Source organism: Osmerus eperlanus, chromosome 28 (genome assembly GCF_963692335.1).
Source record: "Osmerus eperlanus chromosome 28, fOsmEpe2.1, whole genome shotgun sequence".
Taxonomy (NCBI): Eukaryota; Metazoa; Chordata; class Actinopteri; order Osmeriformes; family Osmeridae; genus Osmerus; species Osmerus eperlanus.
Genome location: NC_085045.1, coordinates 2,638,351 through 2,657,744, shown reverse-complemented (window position 1 = coordinate 2,657,744; position 19,394 = coordinate 2,638,351). Strand labels below are relative to the sequence as shown.

The window sequence follows — 19,394 nt, the reverse complement described above, 5'->3', positions numbered from 1 at the left end:
TTGATACCCCTTGCCTATATGACTGGAATGTTCTTCCCACATAGGAGGGCATTGTGCAAGCTTATCACACACATCGGACTGTGGAAGCCAGAATTGCTGAAGGTCACTGCTGATAGGCAGAGGTCAAGGATGAACCTGTCCTGAATGAGCTTCGACTTAGGCCTCACCTGTTTTCTCGACCCCATGACTGACTTCAGAAGACAGGAACCCATCTCGTCCACACGCTGTTCATCAGATAAACAGTTCCTTAGTAATAGCGGCAGGTTCAACAGATTTGAAGACGTTAGCTCTGACACCTAACCTAAACGACTATCACTATCAGAAAGCCAACATGCTGCAGTAATGGCCGAACGAGTCAGTTGGCAGGTGTGGCAGCATAGTCAGGGACGGTCGAGACTCAGAGAATAGGCGCCATTGTGCTAGACTGCTGGAGTCTCAAGTCTGTCTTTTCACCATTCAGTTTCAGCTACGCTGCGTCCATCAGTAGAGATATCAATCTTTTCAGACACTAATTCAATTTTACTTAGGTCATTTATTTAAGGCATTGAATACATCAAGTGTATATTCATGAATAACATTTTGACATAAGTAAATATATATATAGTTATTAAAATACAATAATACAAGTAGGTGAAATCATAATTAACAGTATGCCTATAACCAATAAAACAGCCTAAATACAATGGTACTGTACACACGGTACAACGTTACTATACAGGACATGGCCGTAGGCTGGGTTTGACCTTATATATCACATGAATGTAAAATAATGTATAAGGAGAGCTATTTATGAGGAGACAAATGCACAGGACACCTGGTGGTGTCACCTGTGTGAGCAGAGAGGGAACTTTCATGCACTTTCATGTGAAGTCTTCTGACAGCCTTCTGAGAGCTCGTCTGGGCCACCACACGCTGAAACTCAATCGTTCCTCTCAGTTCTCTGAGATCAGAACTTTTATGATCGATCAAAACAACCTAATAAAATCGTCCGCCAGCATGGATAATTTTTTTTTTTTTTTTTTAAACATGCAAGGTCCAAAAGAACATCCAGACCGACAGATTCTGACCAGGAAGGAATGGAAGTGATGAAGCATGGAGGAGGTTAACAGAAACAGGAGGATACCGTCTCGTCCCTCTACAGTCCTATATGTCGGAGCCCATCTCAGCACACTGTTTGTCTGATATGTGCGTGGCCAGAGACTCGATGATGTCTAGCAGCAGCAGCTGGCTCAGGGATCTCAGGTTGGGAAGCTTGGACACCTTGGGATGGGGGAGGAGAGCAAACCAAATCCAAACGTAAACAAACACACTCGAGCACAGCCCTGGAACGGGGGCAGCGGTGGCAGTAACATGCTCATACGAAGCCAAACAGGGGAGGGGGGGAGGAGGAAGAAAATAATTAAAATTAAAAAATTATAATCTTAACGTTAAAGTGAACTTTGCGAGGCTGCGTTAACGCTAGCGTTGCTATTAAACAAAGAGCTCCGTCGTTTTTCATTGGTTCTTTAAAACAAACAACACTCCGATTGGCATTGTGACCCAACGACACCGGCGGGAGGGATAAGGTGCTTGTTCAGCCGGCCGGGCTGTGAACTGTCTCTCCCCGAGGCGGAGAGAGAAGGGGTGGTCCACGGAGGGGTGAAGGGGGGGGGGGGGGCGGTGACGGTGGGGGGTTATATCTCAGTTGCAGAGAGGGGGGGGGCAGCATCGCCCCAAGGCTCCAGAGACCAGCCCACCCACCTTGATGAACTGGTGGACGATGATGTGCAGGCAGTGCTTCTTCATGTCCAGGGCCTGGGTCTTGTCTGCAGCCTCCAAGATCTGAGGGGAGGGGGGGCACAGAGAGAGGGGGGTCTGAAGCAGCTGTCCTTCCCCAGGCTACATTCTAGGAGGCGGAGCCAGGGGCTACGCCAGGGGGACGACCCATGACCAAGAAGAGGAAGACGGGTTTTACCACCACGGCGCAGTATCAGGACCAGGCGGCTCCGAGACGTCATCCCAGATCAGGACCACGTCGGGCCGATCGCAGAGAGGGAGCGATCGGGTCGCACGGACAACCTGACACATCGTCATGGCGAAGACGGGACGTGCGTGCAAAAAAAGACCCCAAGTGCATGTCGGAACCCAAACCAGATACCTGCAGGACGTTCTCCACGGTGACGTTCATCTCCAGGTTCTGCTTGCAGTAGGCCTGGAGTCTGTTGTTGGAGAACCCATAATAATATGGAGCTGCAAACAGGTAGCTGACAACATGGGTTAAGGAAACGCACAGAAACAGCCTCGGCCAGGGCACACACTGACGTAACAGACTGTCGGATTAGGACCCAAACTAATAATGCAACAGCCATTAATGCACCAATTAGTAGATCATTTTATCCAAAGCAACCTACAGAGGGGGATTTGAATCTAAGGCCTCATGACCAGCAGTTAACTGCTCTAACCACTGAGCTGTTTCCCCTCCCCACTACAGAGGGACGCGAGCAGAGGGTGATGATGGAGAAGGAGGGGGTTTTGAACCTAAGGTATCATGACCTGCAGTTAACTGCTCTAACCACTGAGCCGTTTCCCCTCCCCAGTACAGGGACGTGAGCGGGGGGTGGTGGTGGAGGTTGTGAAGGATACAGGGAGTCTTCAGGAGGCATGTTGACGTCTCCGTAGTAGATGTAGCGCAGCATGGACTCAAAGGCCTGCTTGCTGGGAACCATCTCCCCGATGGAGATGTTCACCTGGCCGTCCTCCGGCATGAATGAGCGGAACATGGCCTCGAAGTAACTGGCCGTGCCGAGTCGGAGAAGGAAGCAAGCGCGCAGAGTCATTGCAGGTAAACGTTAGGGAGACTAGTGATGAATGATGTTAAAGATAAACGTGGCAAAAAGAAATCTAAGCGTGCAACGATGTCAAAAGTTTCGATGGATTTCAAATGGTGAGGAAATCAAAATGTATTGAAGCGAGTTCGTTAGGCTCTTATCGTTTTTTTGCCCGCATTCAGGAAGAATTTGACACGTCGCATTCTTGTTGTTTGGCATGCATGCGGTAGCACACCAGTACGCATGCAGTAGTGTGCGAGTGTGCACTCAGCAGTATGACTGCGTACCTGGAGCGGGCGGCCAGTATGGCTTTGTGGGCGGGGCGCGGGTGTCCGTCCAACAGCAGGATGATGTCGCAGAAGTCCAGGCCGCCCCCCTCCAGGTAGGCCTTCATGTCCTGGACCAGGGAGGTGCCGATGTCCACCGGCTGGTCCGAGTACACCCGAGGAGGAGGTTGCTGCTTCCGCCGCACGATCTCCACGATCAGCGCCGTGGAGAGGCGCTCAAACTCCTTGGTCATGATCACCTGGTTGAAGTGAGTCTCCTTCACCACGAAGTTCAGGCAGTGCTCCTGCGGGGAAGACAGAGGAGAGGGTGAAGATCGGGGGTGTGGGGGGTTCATCTCCGGGGGGGGGGGGGTTTCTCCTGGAGGGGGCTGACCTTCAGCTGGTCCAGCTGCAGCTTGTTGGCGTTCTCGCACACGCTCAGGACGTTCTGCAGGTCCACCGACGCCTCGATGTACTGCACGCACAGCTGCTCCAGGCGAGACAGCTTGAAGCTCAGAGCCAGCTTGTAGACGTCCATGATCAGCAGGACGTCCTGGACGTGACCTAGAGGGCGACATGCCACCTTCCAGAGCAACTGCAGATAACGTCACCGGTAAAGTGCGTGCGTGTGTGTGTGTGTGTGTGTGTGTGAGCACTCACCTCGGCGAGGGTACAGGATCTTATCTGTGTAGAGGAACTGCATGAGAACCTCGAAGGGCTTGGCCTCGGCCTCCCTGATGGACACCTCCAGTAGAGGCTGGGCCCCCGATGGCCGGCTCACACACGGGAGGTCCCTGGGCCCTGGGGGAGGCCCCTCCTCGCTCTCCTCACAGCTCTCCGGCTTGTTCTTCTGTGAGCACACACACACACACACACACGCACGCACGCACGCAGGGGGGAGTCGACACCATGCACATATGGAGCGGAAATGAGTTGTTGTTAATGTTTGTTTATGTTGCAGTGGACGCGTGTCTAGACTGACCTGTCTCTGTCTGTCCCGGGCCTGCAGGATCTTCTTACGCAGCCACTGGCATCTCGCCGTCACTATGGCGATGTGACCCAGAACTCTCTCCTCCCTCTGCACGCAGGGACAGAGAAAGAGATGAAGCTCTCAACAACATCCCCCCCCCAGCCTACCTCCGCCATCACACAACGTGACAGACATGAGGACCCACCTCCCCTAGGATGAACTCCACGTCACAGAACTGCCTGTTCTCCCAAAGCTTGCCATAGTCCTCGTGAAGGGTGCACCTGGGGTAGCATGAAAACTGCAGCCACACAGGGAAAATTAATGAATAAGGATAGGTACATTAGATAAACAGACAAATTAGACTGACAGACAGATAGCAAATTAGATGGATAGGCTGATATGCAGGAAACGTCAAGCAGATATTAGATTTTGGGGGTTTCTTCAGAGTTCAGATGGTTAAAAGGCCCACCTGGAAGCGGTACATCTCACCGCTCCGCACGTTATTGTCCACCGTGCCTCCGAACACGTACATGGCGTTGTGGATGACGGCGGCAGCGTGGAACAGACGCCCGCTGGGCATCTGAGGAGAGGCAGAGAGAGGGTTAGGACGCCCGGTGCTACACAGACACCCTGCGGGGGGGCCTGGAGGGTGTTCCTTGAAAAGTGACTGGAGGAAAAGAGAAAAGCAGATGAGATGGGCGTTTGTGGGAGAACAGGCGTGAATGAGGTCCCCGGCCAACCCATTTGTCCCGGTTTTAAAACCAGCGGTTAGTGACTCGTGTTCTGTGAACGTGAGGCTGGGCCCGTTGACAGTAGTCAGTTAGTCACACACCACGGCTATGGGTCTGTAAACACGCTAGCTAGACTTGTTTTAACCCCGTAAACGACCACATGCTCAAATTAGTGTGCGCTGTTCGTCAGTGCAGAAATGAAGACATGTCAGAAGTACACACGTTTGGGATTTTAATGAAGGTATTTTACCACAATTGACCCTTGAGATGAGGTCATCTCGTTTCCGAGGGGATCCTGGGAGGGGTTGAGAGAACAGTGGTACTTCAAAAAAGCATCGAACGCTACATAAACAAGAGACAGGTTAGTGACGACACTCCGAGTCATGGTACACAGCCGGCAGAGCGGCATGGTACACAGCCGGTAGAGCGGCATGGTACACAGCCGGCAGAGCGGCATGGTACACAGCCGGCAGAGCGGAATGGTACACAGCCGGCAGAGCGGCATGGTACACAGCCGGCAGAGCGGAATGGTACACAGCCGGCAGAGCGGCATGGTACACAGCCGGCAGAGCGGCGTAGGGAGCGCACCTCGCTGTCCAGGCTGGGCTGGACCACCTCCCAGCTCTGGGAGTCCACGTCGTAGCTGTGGAGCTCGTTGGGCAGAGTGTTGTCGGCCGCCCCACCGAACACGTAGAGGTGGCGGTCGAAGGCCACCATGGTGTGGCCGTAGCGCCTCTGGGGCGGGGGTGGGGAGCCCCGCAGCAGGTGCTCGGTGGGGATGCGGGTCCACCTGAGAGGGGAAGAGGAACAGGCTGGGTCAGACCACCGTCTTAAACCTTGATAAACCAGCTCACGTTTTACTGTCCCCCGAATAGCATGTTTCGAGTCTGTATTCCTGACTGGGAATGGGTTCCAGTCTGGTTTGGAGCTGGACTTAAGACTCACATGTGGCCCTTGAACTCGAACTGGAAGAGGTTGTTGGTGATCTTGGCTCCGCTCTGGCCAGAAAACACAAACATCTTGTTCCTGCACACGGCCACGGGGAAGTTGCAGCAGGACGGGGGAATCTCTCCACTCTGAGCGATCTGAAACGCACAGCGGCACATCCAACAATCCAATATCAGGGTTTCCCGCCGCACTTTTCAGTTAAGGGGGCCGTCTAAGCAACACACGCCTGCTGCCATAAGTACGGAGTCAAAAACAAAAAATATATAGCGCTATCCGCCGTTGTCCTGTTTTTGTCCCTTCCATTCCAAACCGTGACCAACACCAGTCTCCCTTCTCTGCAGAACGCATTAGTCTATCTATCGCAAAAACTGATGTTTCGTGGGTTGTTTTAATAAACACGATGGAGGTGTGTGTTCCGAGTGTGTTCTCCTTCTCCGGGAGAAGGTTCCGGACTCTCACCTCCTCCCAACAAGCATGCTCTCGGTCCTGGAGACTGATGGTCCACATGTCATTCAACCTGCAGACGGGGAACAGACAAAACGCTCACGACGTCAGAGACTCCAACTACTGCACTCTCGTGGAATGTGGCAAACGATTGATTTCGTACTACCTGGCGTTCCCATCATAGCCAGCGAATATCCAGAGTTTATCACTGTAGACTGTCGCCCCATGGGCTGACCTGGCCACAGGCAGACTGAAACACAGGTAAGGTCCCGTCATTGCCTGTTACAATGTTCAGACATGAAGGATTAAGAAAACATGGCAAGATGTTCTTAATTTCTTACCTGCCCTCCACTTTCCACTCAGTCCACTGTCCTGTTGCGAACTTGTATTCAAAGAGGTCATTTTTGTTTTTCAAGTTGGAGTTGGAGTAGATATCGCCCGTATAACCCCCTGAAAACAGACGAAACATTACTACCACTACCACCAACAAATGTTCATTGCTACGCAGGCTGTGACATACAAATGACTGTTCAAACTCACCGAATACAAACATGCTGCTGCCATACACCACAGCGGAGTGATGGTACCTGGGTGCCGGCGGGGTGCCTGTGGTGAAGGCTCTGCGATACACATCAAGCGCAACACGTTATGATTTTTCGCTGTTATTGTAAAACGAGTATTTAGATGGGTGCATTCCATTCTTACCGACACCATGAGCAGTCTTTGACGTCAAAACGTAACAGATCGTTCAGCATGTTTTTCCTATGTGCAGGGTTAAGAACGTACAGTAAGATACAGTATACCAGGTTCAGACATGTTGCGAACTACATTAACGCTATCACAACAATATTGTTGTCTTACCCATTGTCTCCCCCAAACACATAAATGGCATCCCTGTATGCCACCACGGTATGTTTACTGCGCCTGTGTGACGTGAAGAGTTCATGGATTAATACATAATGGCATGACCAATAACATTCATTTTGCTCTAGCTAGCGAAAGGAATGTCTAAAGTGAGATTAGCTGTCCAGATTACCTTGCCCCAACAAACTCGTCACACGGCGGGAGCCTTCTCCAACGATGAACGGTCTCGAAAGGGCCAAAATTAAGTGTCAAGTATTCCACGCTGTCCGAACAGCTGTGGTCGAAATCAACACTTGGGGCAACTTTGGATTTACAAGACATGGTTTTCGCAGGAAACCATCACACGTTCAATCAGTCACACTGAGATGAGCAAAAAAAGTCTAGCGAATAAAAAACAGAAGACGTTTGTGATGGTTTTGGTGAATATGCTGCGAACTGCAAGGCATTTGGCATCACATAGTCCTCGAAAAAACTGTAGCAAAACACAAACAAGAGATTACAATAGGAAAATGTTAGCCTAGCTGTTAGCTAGAAGCTAGATAGATTCACAACGCTGTCAACAAAACGAGTGACAGCGAAAGGGAGCTAGCTAGGCCAGCTAACGTCACCCTATCTATGTCCGCTTTATGGTATGATAAACCTAATAATTTTCATTTAGTTTAAAACTAGCTAGCTATCTTTGTTTTAGTCGTAAGTGTGTTTTCTAAAGCGTAACAAGAACGGTCGTCCACCCACGCCCCTAAATGATTGCTGGAAATTGTAGTTTATCAACAACACCTTCCAATTCATGAGGCATTAACAAGAACCACAGTTCCCCTTCACCTAATGTCTTCCTGGGACAAAACCACAGAATAAGTAGCGAAGGAAATATTTGACCAATCACTGCAAGGAAAGTGATCAGCTGTTTTTTCTTTCTGCATAGTGTGTACGGTCGCCACCTACTGGTATACAATGTAGACATGTTCCCAAAGTATCTTAGAGTGGTTCCAAAAGTAAAATAAGGATAATCCATTTATTATGTATTTCAACGTTTCATATACAATCTTGAAAAACACAACAGAGATTGAGGTGTTTAATTTGTCTTTACTTGTTGAAGACACCGAGAGATTATCAATAGAAAAGATTGGCATGAGTGTGAGGAAATTCCTTATTTGACCTTATTTGGCCCAATAAAAGAGGTTCTTGCATGTTTATTCTTGGTCAGCATCATGTTACTATCAAAAAAGATCTAAACATCAATACAAATAAGAAGTTAAACCCCACTCAACACCAATATGTTTTAAAAGGGGAAAAAGGTACTTTTAGGGGACACTCATCACCATGTGTTCAGATTGTGAGGTCAACTTTCTAGCACCCATCGGAAACATTTTATTTTTCAAAACAGGTCGATGGAATCAATACATTTGACATTAAACAAAAACAAAAGTTCACAAACCCGCGATTGAAGACGCAGCCATAACACAACAAACATAAAACACAGAACTAACGACATCCAGACCGTGACAGCCTGGTGACGGCCTGTTCTCATCCCCCTTCTCATCACTGTCACAAACACTAAACACTTCTCCTGAACACTTCTAACACCTCATTCTCGAATCGTGAATTGGCCCCTTTTGATCATGTCTCTGGTCACCAGTTGATGAGATCTCTCACATGGCCCCACAGCCTGGTGATCCACAGGTTGACCCCAAGCTCTGTCAAGTACTGCAGTTCTGGGGTGAGCATCTTCCGACACATCTTCCGGTAGGCCTTGTCCACATTCTTCTTCAGGTTGTAGCCCATGATAGACTTCTCACCGATAGGCTGCCAGGGCTGCATGGCAGTTTCCTGGATACTCCCGGCTTCCACGGCGTGGCCGCCCTCAATGCACATGGCCGCCATCTCCGCGTTCCTCCTCTTCAACTCGGCCACGTCGTCGGCCATGCGCTTGTGTCCGTACGCCTTCACCTTCCTCCAGAAGGTGGCGTTGAAGTGTCGATACAGCTTCCAGTCGATGGCGTTCCACTCGCGGGACTTGGCCCTCAGCTCCGGGGTGAGCTTGGACACGGTAGAGCCTTTGCGAGCGTTGAGTTTGAAGAAGAGCAGGTCGTCCACCTCCCAGCAGAGGGCGTCCTTGAGCAGGATCAGGGACTCCTCGAAGTGCTCCACCAGCATGACCAGGTGGAAGCGCTCGGAGATGACCCTGATGCCCTCCTCCACTCTGGGGTCGTCCGGTGCCAGAGTGTTGTCCTGCCCAAAGTCAAAGAACAGCAGGTTCTTGAGGTAGAAGGAGTTGAAGCCCTCCGGGTCAAAGTAGTGGCGCGGATCACGCAGGAACTCGGCTAGCTTGTCCTCGCCCGGAATCTTCCACGTCAGAGGCACCAGACGGCCAAAATAGTGGAATGAGGATTCAAAGAGCTCAGCTGGCTCTCTGAGGATGGTGACGTAGGAACTGTCTGTGGGGAGCACTCTGGCCACCTCAGGGGCATTGAAGCGCATGTGGTTACACATGATGTTGAAGCACATCCCAGGTCTGTAATCCCTCACCTGGGAGCGCTGGAAAGGCGAGGGGTAGAAGAAGTCATTGCGGCTGTCGGGGAAGGCAAACTTGAGCCTGTGCTTCTCTCCGAAACGGAAGAGGATGTTGAGGAGCGTGCTGCTGGCCGTCTTGTGGGTTTTCATGAACAGGATGTCCACTTTGGGGGTGCAGAGGCTGGCCTGTCCCGGGAGACGCTGGGAGCTGTTTGTGATTGACGAGGTGTGTGGTGGGGTGGGACGATGTGCACAGGAATAAGGCACAGGAACCCTAAAAAACAAAGAGAATATAGTATCTAGACTCAAGCCACCATGTCGCTATAGTAACTGTACACTGCACATCTATAACCAGTACACAGAATGTCATTAAGAAGACTTCTGGGTTGGAAAAGGCCTTACTCTGGGAGGTTGAGGTGGACTTGAGGAGCAGACAGGCAGTAGAGCAGAATCATGCAGCTGGTGAGAAGTGTACCCAAGACCAAGCCTTTACACATGGACCTCCACTGTCTTCCCTGCTTGACAACCATGGTCAGAAGTAACAGACTGTCTGGAGGAGAAAGTAGGGAGAAGAAATGTTTTAAATGTTTTGTAAGGATTATTTATCAAGGTGAAGGGACTGAAACCCACGCTTTAGAGCCAAGTTAATCTAAATCTGTTTGTCTGATTACACCGGGGTCTCATGTGTCCAATTATTGTATTCAGAGATGCCTATAGCTGTATAAACTGGGAGTGTGTTTACCTAGGCAAATACATACAGTTCTTTAGTCAAATGCAGATGAGATGAACCTGAATATAAGAGATTAAATCAACCTCAATCAGAATAGTTTATTGACTTAATGTCATTATTCCAATTGTGCTGACACAATAATTATACCTGTTCTCTGGTGTACCTTTTCTTCCCTAGTCATCTATCTCTTTGATTAATATTGCAACACAGTGGAAAGTGATCCTTCCAACCCCGGCTACTCTTGTTGTGGTGTGTAATGAGATCTGTACAGTGACATGCCTTACTCAGCATTAAAAAGTAACATGGGAGACACACTGAAGCACAGCAGGGAGACAAGATCCTACACCAATCAATAAAACATCTTCTTTACCGTTAAGCTACAAGACAAAATCATTTTATCGATCCTGTAAACAGGCCAAGTCAGAGAACGTGCTTTTGTCAGACTGGTCAATTCACTAGAACAAGTAAAAAATGTTGTATTGACGTCAAACAATTTGCGTGTGAACAGACGACTCATTTTGCGGGCAAATAAATAACTGTTTTCTAAAAGTTGTCCCCGCCCAGATACCGGGTAAAAGGCCTGTGTTTTCTCCTTCTTTGTCTCTGACCGTGAAGGGTTCTTTGTGGGGGCGTGTTAGGGAGCTTTCTCCCTGCTCTCTGAGCCCAGCGAGACAGGAGACACTGAAGAGCTCGTCTGGATACAAGGTGCTTGACTGGAGTAGCGCTGCCTCTATAAGTCCTCAGTACGGGATGGACCCCAGGGACCAATAACAAGCACCTGCCATCAGATTGTTTACCATCTTCTCTCCTGATGAGGGTGTTGCTTACCTCAAGAATCATTCACCATTAATCCTTTTTTAATAGTGGTTCGTTTTGGTAGAGCTTAATTGTGGTCATGTTGCTTTGCCATGTTTTTGAATGTGTCACTCAATAACTCAATTTACTCTGTGGTTACTGCTAATCAATAGTAGCAACACAATATGTGAACACAATATGTGAGTAATAACATAAGCACTTATTTTAAATTGTAAGCTCTAACTTTCAGGGGCAAAAGTGCATGTTGACAGTTTCATCACAAACAGTGATTGTACAGTAGATAAACCTGAAACAGAAACTTTTCTGGCTACAGAATTCACAAAAATATTTTTAAGCTAATTTATTTTCCTACTTGTAGAACCGAAACATAATCATGCCTAATAACCTGATAATTTGATGCAAGTACATAAAACAAACATACGTACGTTTTACCCCACTGATTTCCTTCCACCACTCCGAACATATAGGGAGGCCAACAGACACTTTACCCTCTGGCGCACGAATCCTCGGTCAGACCTCTGATAGCTGTTTCTCCACCAGATGCATAGCTCTGAGTGGACAACCCTGGTATCTGCCCCTTAGCCACTGCAGTCTCAGAGAAGCTATCAAGTCCACTGGTGGCCAGATCCTGAGACAGACATGCCGTCAGAAGTCTCACCCAGTCCCCGCGCTCTCCTTATCATTCATGCAACTTTGCGAGATCCATTCACCCGGCAGGTGCTCTCTCTCTCTCTCTCTCTCTCTCTCTCTCTCTCTCTCTCTTCCCCCCTCCCTCCCTTCTCTCGTCTGTTCATGCAGAGTGCTCGTTGAAGGCCTCGTCCTCCTCTGCTTGTTCTAATTTCAAAAACGAGGACTGACCCAGCACCTCTGAGAGGCTCAGACAGTCACCTGTGACGTCAGCCCCCCCATGTCAAGGGACTTGGGCTTGTCAGTGTGTGTGTGTGAAATGAGAGATGGCCCTGCGGGGGAGTGGGGGAGAAGGGGTGGAGGAGAGAGAGAGAGAGAGAGAGAGAGAGAGGGAGAAATGAAAGAGAGAGATTGTAGCTCTATGGCCTCTATTCTCTGTCTGCACACAGGCAGCTATTGAGAGCGTACACTGCAGTCTGAGCTGCAAGCTGATCGCAAGCAGCAGAAAAGGAACAAAGCTCCAAACCGAGTCACAAAGGCCTCAATTGTGACATTCGATAGAGCATCTTATAGTCCTGCTCTGAAAGCTTAGTTATGAAGCAGATAAAGCACATTCATGGTAAAATACAGTTTGTTATATACGATTGTAAAACATCGTAGTAAAGCAGAACAGTTGTTTTTCTATGGATAAAGTTTACAGATGGACACATGAAATGGATGTTGTATTTCCCGCCATGCATTGCTCTGTGACTTGTAGTCTCTGTCGGCGGAGTCAGGTGGCTGAGTTAAGGAGTCAGACTCGTAATCTGAAGGTTACCGTTTCGATTCCCGGCTGTGCAAAATGACGTTGTGTCCTTGGGCAAGGCACTTCACCCTACTTGCCTCGGGGGGAATGTCCCTGTACTTACTGTAAGTCGCTCTGGATAATGACTAAATGTAATCATTGGAATTCGATAATGTCTTTTAAAATCCATGTCGTATGTGATAGTGGGTTATCATTAGACACCCATCTGCAGTCTGTCCTGTAGTCTGGATATTTTCAGTTATCCTTTAAAACTGCGCACATCCATACCACAACAGTAGGATTGTCAATAGAGTGTAGAGATAGACCTCCAGCTAGAGACTGATGAGTTAATTTGGCACTGGGAGCAAGGATGCAGCAATATGTGGTCATACACCCCTTGTCAACAACATGGTTGGGGAGGGAGAGGAGGGTCTCCTTCCTCACTGTCCTCTCTCTGCACCAGCAACCCAGCATCGGGGATCACGTTGGTCGTCTCCCCACCCCAGCGCCCGGCAACAACACTCAGGCTATTGTTGAACAGGGTGGGCCCTGGTGTGCACGCACCCCCGAGTGCCAGGCTGAGCCTCGGACTGGGCGGGCACGCAGGGAATGCAGACCAGGCACGCGGCGGGGGGCGTCGGCCCGACCAATGACTGAGGAGCGAGGGGGTGCATGACTGGCCTGGCCCCTGGCCCATTGAGATCACAGCTTCATCACAGGGGCCCAGGAGGGCGGGTCTTCGTCGTCATCACCGCCCACCTGACCCCGACTCCAACCAATTACTCAGCCTCCCACACACTGACTCCATGGCGACCTCGACCTCCGAGCCAATGAGGATGTTGAGCCCTCTGGCCTTAACTCCAGCGCGTTTCCTTCAACCACGTAAGAATCCATGTATGTTATTCTGACTCCTGGACAGCATCAATCATTATTTACTTTGGCACCACGGCTTTTGGGGGAACATGCAAACTATATGCTTTTGCAACAGGAGATTGATGCAGGTGTCACATGTAAATGTTCCACACATTTAAATGTACGTGTAGCACATGTACATTTAGTGGTTGGTGAGTGTTTGAATATCTGGTTTGTTATTGGCAGTAGAACACATCAGGGTATAAAATTGACATTGTTACAAAGAAAAAAATGAAAACAAGCACTTTTTACTGAAGTATCCGACTCTCCATTTTAATGTGTTACAACAGATTAAAATGGCTGGAAACGTTGAAAAATCTTGAGGGAAAACTGCGTGCCAACAGTCATTTCTCACACAAACAAGGCTTCCGCACATTCTCCTCACTGGGACGACTCTCTCGAAACACGACACTCAAACCAGGACAAACACACATTCCCCCTCGTGGGACTCTCTGCATGAGAACAAACTCATGAGTTTCATGAGATTTCAACAGCTGATGTATGCAAGTCACATACAAATACAATACGAGTCCTTTATGTGGTCGACGCTCTCTCCTATTGTTTCTTGGCCTTTTTCTTCTTCTTGTCCGGCTTGCTGGCCTCGTCGTGGGCTTTTCTCTTGGCCGCCAGCTTGTTTGCCTGTCATGTGAGAGAGGATGTAGTTAATGAACAGTGATGAGGGCAGTGAACCTACTGGTGTTCGAGCCAAGTTTATATCCTGCACACTCGAACCAAGGTTGTGTCACCACTGCAGAGGTTATCATTTCACATGCGAGCATTCCAGAACCATTTGCCCGCGTTAACCATTATCCCTTACAATTGTATTGGCTGGGAGGCAAATGATTTTAGTTCCATATCTTATGTATTCCTAGAGGTTTGTGAGAACACTGGAACAGTCTGTTCCCATGCGGACAGGTGACCACGGATGATTGACAGCAGAAGGTCGCTAAGGAAACCCACGTCAACGGAGAGTAGCGCAGCTCACCTCGCGGACTGTCCTCTTCTTGCCGAACATGATCTTGTCGTAGAGGTGCTTCTCCTTCTTCTTCATCATCATGATGGCCAGACGTTTCTCCTCGGCCTTCTCCTCCTGGTCCAGACGCGCGCGGTTCTCTGCCTTCATCCTGCCTGGAGTCACCTTCACGGGGAGGGCCTGCAGGGGACAGAGGACGTTCTCTCTCAGAACAACGCGTCTGAACACAGCTTTGGTCAGGATCTGGCGGTTCTCCATCCCGGCTCCTCCCACGGGGAGGTGAAGACAGAGAGCTGGCTGACAGCCACCTACCTTGACCTGGGATCTCCTGTTCTCCATCTCCTTCAGGTTCTTCTCATCTGCCACCTCCTCATCCTCCTCTTCTTCCTCCTCCTCCTCGTCATCATCATCATCATCATCATCGTCGTCTTCCTCCTCCTCCTCCTCCTCTTCTTGTTCTGGGGTTAAAGCAAAACAAAGTCAAAATTAAAGTTCAAAATAAAGAATTCCGCTTTTATCATCTGAAATATTTGGATGGAGCAGAAGGCCACAGTAACGAGAGTGTGAGGAAGAGAGAGAGGCCTCTCACCAGGCTTCTCTCCGCGCTGCAGGGCCATCAGCTTCAGCTTCTCCGGAGGCACGTAGTCCCCATCCTTCTCCTCCACGAAGGGCGATAGGTGAGGGGGCAGGGTCACGCCCAGAAAGTAGTCCTCCACCGGCAGCAGGATCTTGGCGTTGACACAGTCAAACACCCACTGCGGCTGGATGTAGTACCTGCACAGATGACACACCGAGATCACGATTCCAGAGCGTTGCAAGGTTGGTGGGCTGAGGCCTGGTGACCGAGGAAGTAGCTACGCTCTGTTACCAGGACGACAGGGTCTGTTGTGACCTTGTGACCTCACTCCCCAAAGACACAAAGAGACCCTGCTATACTGGCATCCTGTGGGCGGGGGCAGTGGGGGGCAGTGGGTGCCCCCCCGCCCACAAGATGCCAGTACAGCAAGGTTTCTTTGAACCCCCACTAGAAGGATGAACCATCTGAAAGAGACCATTGTGGGGGAAAAAACGGCCATATGTATTCCATTTAGACTTGAACATGGAAAAAGGCCAGCCTAATATGGCTGTAGTCCCACGTATGTGTGTGTGTGTGAGTGTGTGTTGCTTCCCTACCTGTTGATGTACTGTTTATCCATGTTGGGTCTGTCCACTATTTGGTGGGTGATGGTCTCATCCGTCATGTCGTATGTGGCTCCGATACATTGTGACTTGTCCCAGGACACCTGGCCACCGAAACACCTAGTGAGACCAGGGAGGACGACAGGAGAGGACCGTCAAGACCAGGTCTCAGAATCCAAACTTCTACAGCCTGTAGTGTTTAAAAAGTATGGTATGAACTTGTGGGAACATGTTGTAGTGGTGGGGAGAGCTGGGTCTCACCTCAGGACGAATGCCAGGGACTCTCTGGGCACCTCTCTGTTGACGAAGAACTTCAGACCTTCGAAGATCCTCTTCTGGGCCTCCTGCTCGTTCTGTTCCTTCTCTTTGGCCTCCATGTTCTCTATGTCCTCCTACGGAAAAACAAAGGATGAAATTCAACACGGGTCAGTCGTGAAGATAACATCTGCTTGGTTTCATCATCTTCGTTTACAAAGCCCTCTCGCCTAGCAACCCGAGAGTGCTCCCCTGTCCAACACCTCAATTCATCAGAGTATTCAGCTAGTCTATTGTTTGGTCCCTACAGCCCACGCCCCCCCCCCGTTATATCTGCCATGTTTATCTTCACAAACATCTACGGCTATGCAGGAGTGGTTTAAGGGATCGTGGATGGTGTGGATGGCGGGGAGATGTGCTCACCCCGTCTGCAGGGAACTGGTCCATCTGCCCCTCCTCCTCCTCGGTGGTGGCCACCACCCGCGCCAGGCTGGCGCTCAGGGCCGACAGTTTCTGGACAAAAACGAGACGCCACGGAGCATGAAGAGAGACTCTCGTGCAAACACAGAGATAACCACAGCACAGTGTGACGGAAACACAACAGAGAAATGGCGGTTCGTGGTCCTACCTCCAGGTAGCTCTCAGAGTCCATGGCGTAGTCTTCCTCATACTCTGCCTTCAGGTCTGCCTCTGCTTTTGTGTCCATCTGAGGAGCAGAAGAAAAAGATACACTTGGATAAAGCTCTCTGACACGAGACTTGCACGTCAAGGACAAACTTCCTTCGCTACAATATAGTACACTGACTAACACAAGTTAAAGACAACAGTGGTGATATTTAAATTTTACATTTAGTCATTTAGCAGACGCTCTTATCCAGAGCGACTTACAGTAAGTACAGGGACATTCCCCCCGAAGCAAGTAGGGTGAAGTGCCTTGCTCAAGGACACAACGTCATTTGGCACGGCTGGGAATCGAACTGGCAACCTTCAGATTACTAGCCCGACTCCCTCACCACTCAGCCATCTGGCTCCCTTTTATATGTCCAGCTGGATGTTAGGGGAAGGTCAGCGGGCGGGTGTGTGGTACCTTGGGTGGGTAGACCAGGTTGAGGGTCTGGTAGAGGCGGAAGTTGATGAACCCCAGAAGGGTTGTATACATCTCTGTGAACGTGGCCATGACTCTGTAATCCACATCTGTGGGATGCTGCCAGAGAGAGAGAGGTAGAGAGGTGAGGGCTACAGGCCATCCGACATGTCCGACAACATGTGCTCCAGAAAATACACTATCTGAAAACATCTCAGAAACCATGTACCCGTCAAAATGAATGAAGAGATCCATAAAAAGTATTTGATCATTAAAGAAAAGGACTGGTTTAAAGAGATACTGCACAGCCTATCTATACAGAGTTGACCAGCAGAGTGGAATATGTACAGTACAACTTTGTCTGTTTGCCAGAACCACAAACATCATGGGAAAAGATCCAGGGATGGATCTTTAAGCAGATTAAAAACTTGTAAGGTGTAAAAAGTCCAAAACCTTACAGACTGACATGCATTCACCTCCAACAGAGCACGTAGAGGTCAAGTCAAAAGAACAATTGCTTAAAGAAAGGCTGCAAACCAACGACATCAGCTAAGTCCTATAGGAAAGGTGGGCTGTCATAACTCCATACTTACATCATGAGCAAACTGGTAAGGGACCAGCCATGTGACGGTCTGTCCAAGAACCTCCGCTTGAAAGTAGATCCCCTTTATGGAGAGGAACACCTGTCAGGGAAAAACATAGCGAGTTAGATGTTTACAGGCCAAACCCCAGTCCAGGTTCATACAACCACATTTGTCCTCGCAAGAACAACACACCAAACAATGTGTTTTGCATATCTGTCCATGTCAACAAAAGGATAACCAACGCTCTCACGCATGAAAAGATCATGTCTCTGTATGACAAGCTTCATTTTGAGGCAGAAAGGTCTGACAGTAGGCCGGTTGCCCCTTACCTTTCTGAGGGAGCGAGACGTGATGACGAAGTTCATCCACTCCACACTGAGGCGCCGGCACAGCGTAATGGTCTGGACGTGGCACTTCCCTGTGCGGGCAAACGTGGAGAACAGGAAGCACATGGAGAGGGCGTCGTCGATGTCACGGACAGCATCGATGAACGTTGGGTACCTGACGCACAAACAGTACGATGGATGTCTCAAGCCACTGTCTTGGAATCCAGTCTGAGCAGACATGCAGTCTGCTCCCTCAGGCAGAGTTATTATGGCTCGTTAGTGCCCCCTGGCAGACAACTATAAGCACTACACGGACACTTGGGAGTCTCACCTCTCCTTGATGATGTGGTCCAGTTTATATCCTGGTTTGTTGTCCCTCAGTCTCTCCACCCCTGTCCATTCTGACTTTCCGTAAGCCTTCCTTAGCTTACGCACAAACACCTGCAGAGCACAGAACAAATATATAGTCTGATTAAACGCCAGAGCAAACTTAAGTTCTTGACTTTTATTTTCGTAAAAAGATTTGGACAGAGGACGGTCATATCAACATCAAACATGCCAGGACACCTTAGCGTTACCTTGTACTCCCTGAACTTTCCTACGATGGGTTCATGCAGGAGGAAGCGGATGTCTTTGAGCAGGTAGAACGTCCTCGGAGCTGTGGAGCCCTTGTTCACCTTCTTCTTGTGTTTGGGCTCGTGTGGATAAATGCCTTTCAGGATACACAGCCGTCTGCGGAACAAATCGAAACGAAGAGTAGGTTTGAGAAGGACAGACAGGAAAAGGTTAACGTTTGCAGTTTGAAAGACACTGAGGCACAATATTTTGACTATTAGCCATCAATAGCTACCTGAAATCTGCTAAACTCAGTTGAAGCTTCTTGCGAGCTTTGTTTCTGGTGATGTAGTTGGTAGCGGACCCCCTCTCATACTGGAACAGTCAATACAGTTATTAAGCGCACAAACATAAAAACATAACGTTCTATAATGATACATTAGATCTAGTACAATTGTATACCTAGCAAACTGGTTAGCTGGCTGTAGATTGCAAATAATTGACACGCACATAATAGTTGAGCAGTGATGTGATATTTCTAACAGAACATTGACAAAAAGAAATGGTACTTCGACAACACCTTCCAGATAATTAACACGAAGTAACAATCCATACATCCATGAATAGGAATCTCGCAAGCTAGTTAGCTAATAAATTCCTGGCAATACAGTTAGCTCGTGATGATGTTAGCCAACCAGCTAGCTAACGTTAGTTTTTGTTGAAACAGAAATCTGTTATGACATTACACCTTGTGAACTTACTTTCTTTTTCTGAAGACCTCCCATTTCTTAAATGGAATGTGTGTGTCGTCAAATTGTTGGTTCCGATTCTTTTTCTTTTCTATACAATCATGTAAACACAACAGTACCAGCTATCTACGAGACACGGGTGCTGGTCCTGGTTCAGACACGTGTTTGGAACGCTGCTGCGTCAAGGACCCCAAAAACGTATATTTTAGCGCCTGAACAAAAACAACTTCAGCGGCATCGCTTGATCAACCCTATGTATTAAGTGTAGTCCTCTACTAA

At 49.0% G+C, this 19,394-nt stretch overlaps 3 protein-coding genes across 7 annotated transcripts; all 3 read right to left on the bottom strand.

Annotated features, from left to right (window-relative positions):
• Positions 1-512: 512 nt before the first annotated feature.
• On the bottom strand, positions 513-7,851 carry lztr1 (leucine zipper like post translational regulator 1). Its single transcript, XM_062454510.1, has 20 exons — positions 7,203-7,851; positions 7,028-7,090; positions 6,872-6,928; positions 6,707-6,786; positions 6,508-6,616; positions 6,333-6,416; positions 6,182-6,239; positions 5,720-5,859; positions 5,363-5,564; positions 5,025-5,069; positions 4,513-4,623; positions 4,249-4,341; positions 4,056-4,151; positions 3,734-3,923; positions 3,468-3,637; positions 3,095-3,378; positions 2,623-2,772; positions 2,138-2,243; positions 1,741-1,821; positions 513-1,260 (listed from the first exon to the last, which is right to left on the bottom strand). Exons 1-20 carry the CDS (start codon positions 7,349-7,351, stop codon positions 1,144-1,146), a joined length of 2,385 nt encoding a protein of 794 aa, XP_062310494.1. The 5' UTR covers positions 7,352-7,851; the 3' UTR covers positions 513-1,143.
• A 210-nt stretch (positions 7,852-8,061) lies between these two features.
• Positions 8,062-12,005, bottom strand: gal3st1a (galactose-3-O-sulfotransferase 1a). 2 transcript variants are annotated; one of them, XM_062454814.1, is made up of 3 exons: positions 11,513-12,005; positions 9,944-10,091; positions 8,062-9,815 (listed from the first exon to the last, which is right to left on the bottom strand). In XM_062454814.1, exons 2-3 carry the CDS (start codon positions 10,069-10,071, stop codon positions 8,660-8,662), a joined length of 1,284 nt encoding a protein of 427 aa, XP_062310798.1. In that variant the 5' UTR covers positions 10,072-10,091; positions 11,513-12,005; the 3' UTR covers positions 8,062-8,659. The 2 variants fall into 2 exon arrangements, with proteins under 2 accessions (XP_062310798.1, XP_062310797.1); XM_062454813.1 differs by having other exon boundaries at positions 9,944-10,087; positions 11,513-11,999.
• Positions 12,006-13,669: 1,664 nt separating this feature from the next.
• On the bottom strand, positions 13,670-19,289 carry pes (pescadillo). 4 transcript variants are annotated; one of them, XM_062454619.1, is made up of 15 exons: positions 19,128-19,289; positions 18,662-18,741; positions 18,390-18,543; positions 18,143-18,252; positions 17,815-17,986; positions 17,495-17,584; positions 16,905-17,021; positions 16,446-16,523; positions 16,241-16,330; positions 15,824-15,954; positions 15,557-15,682; positions 14,964-15,157; positions 14,696-14,838; positions 14,396-14,563; positions 13,670-14,049 (listed from the first exon to the last, which is right to left on the bottom strand). In XM_062454619.1, exons 1-15 carry the CDS (start codon positions 19,149-19,151, stop codon positions 13,966-13,968), a joined length of 1,761 nt encoding a protein of 586 aa, XP_062310603.1. In that variant the 5' UTR covers positions 19,152-19,289; the 3' UTR covers positions 13,670-13,965. The 4 variants fall into 4 exon arrangements, with proteins under 4 accessions (XP_062310603.1, XP_062310605.1, XP_062310606.1 ...); XM_062454621.1 differs by having other exon boundaries at positions 14,696-14,835; positions 14,973-15,157; XM_062454622.1 differs by having other exon boundaries at positions 14,696-14,832; positions 14,973-15,157.
• Positions 19,290-19,394: the final 105 nt, after the last annotated feature.